The sequence below is a fragment of the Rhodnius prolixus genome, unplaced genomic scaffold (assembly GCF_049639745.1).
Source record: "Rhodnius prolixus isolate KJV_2025 unplaced genomic scaffold, Rpr scaffold_18, whole genome shotgun sequence".
In the NCBI taxonomy this organism is placed as follows: domain Eukaryota; kingdom Metazoa; phylum Arthropoda; class Insecta; order Hemiptera; family Reduviidae; genus Rhodnius; species Rhodnius prolixus.
In genome coordinates this window covers 678,961-690,930 of record NW_027411636.1, presented here as the reverse complement: position 1 = coordinate 690,930, position 11,970 = coordinate 678,961, and the positions used below count along the sequence as shown (strand labels likewise).

Genomic DNA, 11,970 nt, shown 5'->3' with positions numbered 1-11,970 from the left:
AAATTAACATAAAAATAGACTAGTCAATTATAAAAATTAAAGCAATGCTGTTTAGTCATTATCTAGCTTGACCACTGGAAGACTGGAGTTAACGTGCTTCAAGAGGATCCAAGGTAGAGAAACGGAAATGGGTAGGAAATTATTCCCATAAAAAAAATTCTAACCCTTCAAGCAAAATGATAATTACTCATAAATAAAGAAATATTTATTTACTAGGACTTGTATATCAAGCTTTAAAAATATTATCTTATTATCTTACGAAAAGAAAAAGCTGTGTGCTTAATCTTTAACATAGCGCTGGACACTCTTATTCTTATCTTCATTGGGTAAGTTTAACCGTGTACATGACCGTGAGACAGTCAAAGTAACACTGAGCCAAAATTTAGTATTACCTAATTGGTTTACTTACTGCAGTATCCCTCCCACTCTATCACCAATTTCACAAACATTCATCGATTGGAAATAATTTTTAGTTAAATATTCGTTTTATTTGAATACAAAAAACATTATAACGCTTTCTTAAGATGATTTTAATTTTTAAAATTTGTTTTTGTCCATTACTCTTATATAATACGAAGAATTTCAAATAAAATATAATATACAAACACAATGATCTAGTATGCAGGTGGAGTCAGTCCTCGTTACCATAGCAATGGAACCGTTAAACAACTCCGGTTCCAGCTCCAGCAATTTCTATTGGCTAGATTCAGTGAACGAAAAAATGGAACGAGTCCGGTTTCAAAAGGATTTAAATCACTCCGGATTCGACTCCACCAACTCCAGTGGATTTAACCAATGAAAATGCTAGAGCTGGGCCGGAGTCGTTTAACGGTTCCGTTGTCATGGTAACTACGACTGACTCCACCTGAACACTAGATCATTCTGTGTTTGTATATTATATTTTATTTGAAATTCTTCGTATTTTATAAGAGTAATGGACAAAAACAAATTTTAAAAATTCAAATCATCTTAAGAAAGCGTTATAATGTTTTTTGTATTCCAATGAAACGAATATTTAACTAAAAAATATTTTCAATCGATGAATGTTTGTGAAATAGGTGATAGAGTGGGAGGGATACTACACTAAGTAAACCAGTTAGGTAATACTAAATTTTGGCCCAGTTTTACTTTGACCGTCTAGCTGACATGTACACGTTCAAGCTTACGCCAATGAAGATGAGAGTAAGAGTGTCCAGCGCTAAGTTTAAGATTAAGCACACAGCTTTTTCTTTTTGTAAAACAATAAGATAATATTTTAAAAGCTTGATATTCAATTCTTAGTTAATAAATATTATGAGTAATTATAATTTTGAAGGGTTAGAATTTTTATGGAATAATTTCCTACCCATTTCCGTTTCTCTACCTTGAATACTCTTGAAGTAAGTTAACTCCAGTCTTCTAGTGGTCAAGCTAGATAATGACAAAACTGCATTGCTTTAATTTATATTTGACTAGCCTATTTTTGTGTTAATATTTGTATTACGTTGTTAATTTTATATTTATCAGAGCAATTGGAAATTAGGGATAGTACTCAATGTGTGTTAAAGAAATATAGTTTTGTTATTAACTGGGAAAGCTAACATTTAATGATATAATAATATAATAAATTGCGTGACATTTGTTCTTATGTTTAATCGTTCCAAACCTTCTGCTGCCTCATTTTCATTTTTATTTGCCTAAATTTTTTGGGGCGGGGCGGAATCACTTTTTTTAAAAATAGGGATTTGAATCAACTCGTTCCACCATCGGACTCGTTCCAATGGAACGAGTCCGCTCAAATAGCCCATCACTACACGTGGGCGCACTTCTCCATCCCGAATAACCCGCCAATTTATTACTTTCTCCTCCTACCATTCTCAACATAAACCCTTAACTGTTCTCTTCAACTTTATTGAGGTCAAGTGGACATAGCCACTCGGTCCTAGCCACCACCACTCGCTTCTTAACTTCCCCCGGAAAACTGTTTGGTTTTTTTATTAATTTCAGGAAAATATATTAATTACTTAACAGAGCTTATTTTTGTGAAAATTCTTCCTTCATATTAACAATTTGGTGTGACTACTCACTCTAATAAGGTTTCACACTCAGCATTTTTACTTCTTAATAACAAACCACAGGTTTCTAAGCTCTGTCCCCCACCTCAACATAACTATAAATTTCTCATATTTAACACTGAATAAAATGCAGTTTTAGACTGGAAATCGAACCCAATAAGAATTCATCTAAGCTTTACTGGCCTCGCGCTGGATGCTGCATCTGATAAAATCAGCTACATTATTCTTTCATTTTATTTGTTCCTGGTTTATTGTAACTGGCAGTATTATTTATATTTTTATTATTTATTTTATGTATTATTATTGTTATTTATATTTTATAGCACATCATCAACAAGGCTAATTGCGATATTAAAATTTTATTGCTACTATAAATTATGAAATAGCTTACAATTCGTCAAATTTTCTGTATTTATTTTCATGAAAGTAAACAATTACGTGAGTAGGTTTGAATTACGTGGCGTCTTGCGTACCAGCTGACCAAATTAGAATACAGGGAATGGAAAAATATAAATGAAAAACAGAAAGAAAACTGAACCTGGAGGAGTGACGATAGACAAAAAAACGCTGGGTTCTGGAGAGTAGAGGACTACTTGATGGCGTGGCTTTCAAAACAGAACAGATCCCGCAATTGGGCACTTCCCACTAATTCTGTAAATCGAATCACTTTATAACAATTATTACAATCCGCCATTCTTCGCGTATGTAGATCCCATTTCTTTACATTTTTAAAAGGTTAGAAAACTGGATGGGTGACGTCACGCTTCCTCCATCTTATTGCAGAGATCAGAGGTGACACTGAAGTCAATTATCCTCACAGTAACAACTGAACTTTGGAGAAAATTGAAAGGTGGAAGGAGAATGCTGAGATTGGGGGGGGCCCAGGTCGGCAGATGGACAAACAAGTCTGAAGGTGGCGCCACTGCCCGCATCACCTCCTGCTGGCCAAACTAGAGCTCTTCTGCCACTCGCCTTCCTACCGCCACACGCGCTAGTCACAAACAACTATTTCACAGCAGAGTTTTCAAAATCTATATTGTTGATCGCGTTCTGAGAGAGATGTTTTATAAAATTAAAACGGAAGGAGGAAAAGGTGTGGCGAGTGATATTGAGGAGCCACATGTTTTCAGTGTCTGCAGGAGCGCTATGGAAGAGAAGTCACAAATCTGCCAATGTCATCAATATCCTCCTTCTGAATGCATTAATAACAGTTTTAAATATATTTTAGCACTCCGAAACCAGAGGAGCTGTAATGCACAACAACTGGCTAAGAAACCCTGTAAGGAGGCGAATCTTAAGCTTACCACTTTTCAAGCTTCCACCTCTAGGATTGTTGGGTGCCGTTCGGAAATACTGCTCTAGAACTAGATGGTTAATTGGGGCACTTACCTGCTCTGTCCTCTTCAGGACGTTTGTTTCCATTCATTGTTCTGCTGTCTGTTGGTTTTCTGTACATCGTGAAACACTTTTTCAATGAAAACAAAAACCAACCTGACATCTAAGAGAGTTAATTTGTTTTGAGAGTAAGCTAATTTTACAGCAAATGGGGAAGGATTTCTCCACAAGGGGGAAAAGGAGACACGGATGAGGTAGAGGTGCGGCGACACCTAAGATCTAGAGCTAAGACTGACCGACTGGCGGTGGTGATGAAGCACCAGATTGGACCTGGATCTCCTCGGCGTGATGCCCACGTTCTCGCCTCGCATGATCGACTCCACAACTGCATAAACAGAACAACACTAAGTTAACTACATACTAAGTTACAACAGCTAGTAAGACATAATAAATGAAGTTAGGTAGCGTCTTGGATCTTTCAATTAATATCAACATACTCTTTGGATTATGGGGAAAAGGTTAGGGCTGCTGGAAGGGTTAGCAGGATTGAGCAGAAGGAAGCGAGAACCCGCCAGGAAAGCTGACAACAAGAAACTCGAAAAGATGCAGCGTAACTGTCTCGAACCCAACAATTCCACCCGATCACTCAATCCTCAAGTCCAGCTGAAACGCAATCTCCATCGAATCTAAATATGTATCTCCAACATTCAACAAAATCGCCGTCACGATATCGACATTTGTTTTTGGCGCATCAATTTCTAAGGTCATTAGCGCCTTTAAAGTTGCCTGAGGCATCAAGATGATGCCTTATTCGGAATACATCTCACTTTGCGGCTTTGACTTCAGACAATTACACAGTATTTTTACAACTCTGCCTTAGTTAGTGTTGACGCCTACGTGTGATGATCCGCAGGGACGCCAATACTCCTGATGATGTGGCTAGTGGACCCCCCGCGAGAAAGAAGTTGCAAAGTCTAAACCTTTTACCAGCGGGTTCCATCCAACACTAAATTCAAATCAGTATTGGGATGAGTGCAGTAGGTGACAGCTGCATGAACCGCCCTAAACGGATACTTGTTCTAACATTGTAAGAGAAGATTCACTGGATCCATTGATGCCAGAAAAATGGAAGTTGAGGACTGGCAGAGCAGGCAGTGGGCACTCTTCTCTATGAATTATTCAACACTTGCTAATCTTCATTGAATAATTCATCCATCTCGCAGATGAGCTTGTGCGACAGAGAACTAGTTTCATTACAGACCCTCAGCTTGCTCAGAAGCGAACTGGCAGAACAAAGAGCAGCACGCCATCAATATCCAATACTTCATCCAGAACTACACAACAGAGAAAGCACCTTCATCAATATTTCAGATAGGGCGGTCCTATGAATGAAACGTGAAATTTCTGCAAATCTGGTGAATGACTAGATTAATCAGTGGGATAATTACCTCCGTCTCCAATCAGCCTCATCTGGACCAGACAGGGATCTTCGTTGTGATCCTCCAGCACCGTGTCATCTGTCACCGTCAGCTCCTGCAACACAATGACACTGTCATCAATCACAGATTACCTAGCTATATTCAGTACGATAAACTCAGGTCTCAGTGATTCCAAGAAGTCATAGGCTCCAGATCTAGGCGGAAGCTGGCTAAATAATCACTAGGCTGAGACACTAGATATGATATTTCATGACATAAAAGACGTACTCGGGTCGACTCGTTGTATCCTACTATGACGGCGGTGTACCACTGAGTGGTGCCTTCAGCTCTGTACACCTGGACCCGGTAGCCGACCAGAACACTGGGCGTGGCCAGCAGTATACTCTGTCCATCCTGACACCTGGTCCACTCCTGGATGCAAGGGTCTTCGCCCCATCTCCTCTCATAGTCCTGCACGGAAAACAAAAACGCTATTATAACAGTGTAAAATACAACAAACAGGTTGGGTAACGGAGTGAACTAGCTCAAGGTCCAGCAATGGCTAGCCGGAAGTAGCTGCTCTTATTCATTTCCGTTACTATATGGTCAAGGATAGATGGCAGCCACAGATAGTAGCAGGTTTATAGTTAGAAATGCTAGCCACCCAAATTTAGAGTGATCTGGAGAATCTCTTGATGGTTCGTTGGACTTCCAGTACACGACGTCAACACACATTCCTTCAGCGACGCTCTGGAGGCTGGAGGTATCATTTACAGAAGTAACATGTTTATTTTAATGAATAGATTTATTGGAAAGAAATAAATGCAGGGGGTTCTGCGGGAAGATTAGAACAACGTGGATTCTGTCATAAATGTTGGCTGTGACGATGCCATCTCTAAACATAATGACGTTAATTTCCGGAAAGGGATGTCTCCGAGAGGTGGCCGGTCTGTCTGCATAAATAACTCTAACGAATGGTAACTACCCCCTTACAAAACAGAATTTATTAGTAAGTGGAGGCAAGACTGGCACTGTAACTGAGAGCCAGCTTGATTTAGTGGAACCTCCCTGTCAGATTCCACCCGAGCAGCAGATAAACCTTCCGAACACCCTACAGGAATTCCTCTGTCTGGGCACAATGTATTTCAATTTAAGGTGCCATTACTAAGCTTCCAGCACCGCAGACCACATTCGTCTGCATGTTTCTCCTGACTTATCCGCTCCTTTACCCGACAGTCTTATGAGCAATCGGAATCCCATCTAGCCAGGCAACTTCAAGAAGGCTGCCTACGAATGACGTAGGAATGTTTTTTACAAATAGAAACGCCGAGAAAAGCGATTTAAGGTAAGAGGGTGGGGTTTAGGCTCTTCAGGTATCGTGCCAGACATGATAGTACGATACAAGACATTTCAGTACTACCTGGTATTACAATTTAGCAACATCCACTTGTGGATTCATCAGCCATAATAGAGACCAATTTATGGACTCTCTCAGTGATCTTATTGATGCAGATTTGGACAGTTTGAATTTTACGAAATGGGTCAGCTAACCACCGGCTGGCCAAATGTTTATTTCATTTTTTGCTTGATATCTACGTTACAAAGATGAAAGTTGTAATTAATTCCAAAAAAGTAAGGGCCCATCTTCCTCCAACTCACATGAACTCCAGTTCTTTCCCTTACTGACCCCACCGTTTTCATCAAGAACACTCAGGTTTGATTCCAGGGCCGAATGCTCGACACTATCTGAGACACCTTATTTATATATACTTTTTACTTTCATTATTTTTATAATTATTGCTTTACATTTGGCCTCACAGATTACTTAGTTCTCGTTATAGTACTAGAATTCTTTTTTTGCCGTAGAGTACTGTTAGACGAATTATCCATGCAGAACATTTCTCGTAATTTTTATTCTATTCATTTAGATTCTTCAATTTGAAATAAAGTAACTATATTATTAAAAATAAACAAAAACTTACTTGGAATGACTTGAAGGATTGTGGATCCCTGAAGGCAATGTGTCTGTCCCTTAAGAACTCCACAGGTTCCAGGTCGTAACAAGCGAGGTCCTGTGCGCCTACCAGTGCAATGAAGTTCTTCGAGAAAAAAGGAAGAAAACACTATCAGTGAGACAGCCACATAGTGAGGGCAAGGGTAACTAAAGTAGGGTCAGCTTACCAAGGCCGGGGCTAGAGAGCTACAGGGTGACCTTGCAGAATCTGATCTCGAGCACCATACCAGAGTTTTCTCGACCAGAAATGAATGAAACAGTCCCGCCTTGTGTATTGAGACCCATTCTCTTCGCTGCCACTCCCGGTCATCGTACTCTACCAGCACCTGGACAACAAATACATCAATAATCACTTTCAATTTATTTATCGCAAAGTCAAGGAGCTGCCAGAAAACTGGAGACTTAATCAGATACCAAAGTAAAGCAAATTAACAGATTTCGCGGATGCAAGAGAAAAAGAGATCCTATGTAAAACAGGAAACAACTCCTTACAAACATCAAAGTCCGAATTAAAAAGCCAAATCAAGCCTGCCCTGCTGTCTTCCAACAGTCTTTTCTCATGCATTTTAACAAACAGTACATCGAGTTCTATCAATTACAGTACTCCTTTACCTCTAAAATTGTGCACAAATCCATGTTTCTGGCATTATTTTTTTAGGAGATAAAGGTGTTAAAGTTTGGGAGTTTTACATTTCCCTCAAATTTCTAATTGCTGTATCTCCTGCCCTATTAGGGTAAATCCTTCGAAATTATGTACAATTACAGTTTAGGAACCTCTACAAACGTGCACAATTACAAGTTTTAACATTCTGTTTGTAGAAGATATAAGTTGATCAAGTTTGTGAGCTCCAATTTGGGAAATCTGGCACAATTGTTGTGAACGCTTTTGGATCGACTTTCTTTTGCGAATCATTTTTTTTTGAAAGTGGAATTTTCCGAACATTGGTCACACACGATCTTGATGGAAGAAAACCCAGAAAATCAATTACGTTGTGCCCATGAGAGTTTGAGATCGACTTACAAGAGATAAGTGCAAGTGTTGAGAAATAAATATCTCACTATTAAATTAATTAAAATATTATTCGATGATCTCATAATTATCATTATATTTTCTCTGTTTATAATACACATGGATTAATAAAAAACAATAATAATTAGGTAATTACAATTTGAATTTTCACATCTAAAAGTTTCTGTATTCGGACTAATCTAATAGAAAATTCGTATAATTTGTATAAGATGCCTACAACCTAATGAAGAATTTCCTGAGTGTCCCGCAGGATCGTGTTGGTTGGCCACCCTTGCTATAGATAGACGAACAAAATTTCAACCTTGGAATGGCATTATTTTTGAATAAAAGAGGTTTTAAAGTTTTAACACACAGTAGGGACACTGTCAGCAGATCTAGAGAAGACCTTGAAGTTCTGCTATTAGAACCTTATTCCAAAGAATTCAAAATTTAATGTAGTCTACCTATTTTCTTCAAATGCGGAATTTTGGTAATTTTTGATATAAAAGTGTCCCTGTATAATTTTCATCTAGTGAAATGGTACTCCCAATGGTGGGCTCTAGGTTGCTAGGCGACAGTGTGGACCGCCAGTGAAATGGTAGAGCCAATTAATGATTGCGTCGTTGAATGAGAGACTGTAAAGCCGATGGACATTCCAGCTGAGTCACAGTTTCTGCTTTCCACGACCTTTCGTTATCGAGATATTTTGGGCACACTCACACATTTTTTCTAACAAGCTACTTTTGTTAAAATTCAGGGATCTCATTGCAGAGATTTCTAGAGAACACACAGTCTGGGAAATCTGGCTCGAATGGTGACATTAGCTCGAACAGTAAGTAGCAGAGCAAGTAAAGTTCGGGCCCGTAACTACCAAACTAATGGAGCGGCAGACAGGTCCAAACACGAGATCGCCAACATTAGCGCCTCCTTGAGCTCCTAAAAGCTACGTACTTATGATGCTGTAGCTGCCTGAGGAGACAAATGTAGGCCAAACAGTTGGCCGTACTAATGGTTTAAATGTAATAAACATTGCACGTGGATACCTGGACTTGACAAAGCATACTTGTGAGTATACTCACCAGACTGCAGCACCTCCAAAAGCCAGTTCGATCGGCACCAAGATGGTTGCCCATAAAATGTGGTGGTGGGGCGCGAGAGTGAGGCGGCCATGCACCTAGCCACGCCCACCTGCTGTGGTGGGGGTTGCCGCCTCCAGGCATGTAATAAATATAATACAGTTTGAGAGTGGCAGTCGCAACGTATTCAACTAAGCCAGTACTTATCCAACAGGGTACAACATCGCTTTTACTATTTTAAGTCTTCCAGAATCAGGATTAATTCCAAATCCAATTTCTAACACATCACAAGAGGATTACTTCAAAGTAAAAACTACGCCATTGCAGTTGCTTAGGCGCGACTCGGCTAGAATGGCCATCGGCCTTACAGAAATATTTTTCTCTCCTTCAACGTCGCATTTCTAAAAATAACCATTCGCCACATTTCCTTCTAGTTTCTTGGAATTTTGGTTCCACAAATCATTCTAATATATTTGCTGGAAGGTAGGTCCTTACGTACATCACACTCGAGTGACACTCCAATGGCAGACCCAACCACTCTCCTCGTTCAGAACTGACCTTTAACACAACTTTCCCGGAAATAACATTACAGAACTTATGCGCAATAAGTTATCTAAGTTATAAAGGAAAACATAAGAATAATTTTCAAAAGAGAGCGAGAAAAGAAGTAAGGAAAAAGAAAGAAAATTTTTTTATTCGACACTAGAAAGAAGGGGAGTGGCGCCTCAGTGGAAAAACACAAATTTGAACTTTCTGTCACTTTTCTATTTCTTGCGTAGGAAGCAATGACTTGGCCATTCACCTAGCTGTGGCGAGATGGCGGCCTCAAAGGGAGAAGTGGAGATGATACATCGCACAAGCCCCAGAATCCCACTTCACGGATGGAATTATTGCGAATAAAGTTGAGCGCATTTAACTGAAGCAGAACTAAGAAGCAAAATCAATGGTTTTTTTTCTGAACGATCACATATGGTGCGACCAATCGCACCAACTTCGCTATTCCAACTATTACTATAGTCATCACACCTTCACGATGCAATTTGGTACTAGATGAAACTGAATTTTACAGGATGCTTCATTTTTCCATGTACAGATCAGATCTATCATAAATTACCCTGGCAGGTTAGTAACCTGATGGTGGTTCTAAGGCAGATTTCAGCCATAACTATTAGATATGACTGCAGCACCAATCGGTACTCCAAGTCTGAGTTCCAAGATATTTTGCTTGCCTGTCCACTTAAACCTTTCGAACATTTGGCCATGTTCAGAGGACCACAAAATGTGAATTTCCAGCGGAAACTAAATGTCAAAAATCCAACATAATCGCAAAAATTCGTCTCTCTTTAGTGAGAATATAAACAAACAAATAGGCATCTTGTCGAGAACTCCACGCTCACGTGTGAAGCGAATTCTGAGATTTCCGGTCGGAGATAAACTCACTCAACAGTATTAGAGCAGGCTATTTTATGAATGAAGTACATTTTTCCACCATGTAACTAGGAAGGGGGAGTTCTAGAGTGGGGGTAGTTGTTTACAAATCAGAAAGTGATGAATAAACGAACCGAATATTAAGAAGTCTTCGGAGAGATCCTCCACTGAATCATTTGCTAGTGATCAAGTCAGACCTTAACACGAAAATGGCGGCAAACTAGAAGCTGTAGTCATGACAACTGAGGACGCGTCACTATAGTTTATTACCTACTTCCGACAGATGTCGTTGCAGTCTTCAGAAAGCACTATTAGATAGAATGTCCACTGGCGAATATAGAAGGTTTGTTAGGAGGGCGGATATACGGACTTTGTCGGGATTACGCGGTCCCAGATGGTCAGTATTAACTAAAGTTACGCAGAAATCTCGATGTTTGATGGCAGCTAATACAATCGACAGCAGGATTAACCGTGCAGGGGTCGTTAAATGAGAAATATTCGCGTATTAATGGGATTTCTACCTGCTCTTACCCCTCTTTAGAGGAAGTCATGTTCGGAGTAGATGTTCTGTTTTCGTTTTTACCGGAAATACCTTTTTGAGGTTCCCTGGCTACAAAAATTGGTTTTTACCAACTTTACATCTTCTATTTAAATCTTCCAGAGCAATTTTGTAGGAGATGACGAATTGTTGAAGATTCACTTCCATTTGACTTTACATTCTTCTAATTCTTCCAACAAAACTGAGTCTAGTTCCCTACAGAGAGAATTCTGTTAACAATAACTGTATCACAAGGTCGCCTCCTCCGATTGGTTTCGAATCTGATTGAAATTCCTTTCGCGAACACTCGCACGACTCTCCCTTGCTGCGACTCTCAAGGTTCCAACTCCAGTAGATCTGGGTGTGCTAGACTTTTAGATTACGTTGAAGGCAAGGATAAAACCAACTCCTTTTGTTATAGGTTTTGAACCTATAAATCAAATAAAAAATATAATAATAATAATAGATTACGTCGTAGGCGAAGCGCCACTGCAAACTCAAGTTTCCCTTTTAACGCGATGGCAGCGGCTTGCAGAATCTGGGAATAGCTCACACGATTCCCGCTGGGAGGTGAAAGTGCTTCCCCTTTGCCGTATAAGAGCGGGCGCTCTATTCAGTAAAGAAGGGCGGAACAGAAGGTAAGTAGGCCAGATATTGATTTGACCCAATGAAATATTGCGACGGTGTATGGCCAGGTCGCTACATCATGACGCCCGGTAGTGTCACATCGGACTTTTGGTTACGCAATATTAAAATTGTAGAATCTCCTAATCAACATTTAAGAGGAGTCAATTTTTATTAAAAAAAAAAAAACACTTTTTCGGATTCAGAGGACTTTATCTTTCACAACATTTACCACTCTCCGGTACATATATATTTCTATGGTTTCTTTCTGTATCCACTAATCTAGAATTGCTCCTGTTGGAATTATGTCAGCGTGAGAAGGTTGTAGCTTATCAATTGATGGCAGCCAAAGCAGTCATACTTTGATCTTGGAGAACTCAAGGATTTCTGATCTAGGGCACCGATACGAAAAGTAAAATCTGAGAAGCTGCACATCATCTCAAAGCTGTCGTGCACATCGCTCAACCAATTATC

General features: G+C 39.6%; 1 protein-coding gene across 2 annotated transcripts in view; it reads right to left on the bottom strand.

Moving 5' to 3' along the window:
• The window catches only part of Kdm3 (Lysine demethylase 3), a 204,779-nt gene that overhangs the window by 171,421 nt on the left and 21,388 nt on the right, over positions 1-11,970 (bottom strand). For both annotated transcript variants that reach the window (XM_074143700.1, XM_074143701.1), the window contains exons 2-6: positions 6,989-7,147; positions 6,790-6,906; positions 5,096-5,278; positions 4,838-4,922; positions 3,686-3,774 (exon numbers count right to left, since the gene is read on the bottom strand). In XM_074143700.1, the coding sequence (XP_073999801.1) occupies positions 3,686-3,774; positions 4,838-4,922; positions 5,096-5,278; positions 6,790-6,906; positions 6,989-7,147 (633 nt within the window). The remainder of the gene's footprint in view (positions 1-3,685; positions 3,775-4,837; positions 4,923-5,095; positions 5,279-6,789; positions 6,907-6,988; positions 7,148-11,970) is intronic.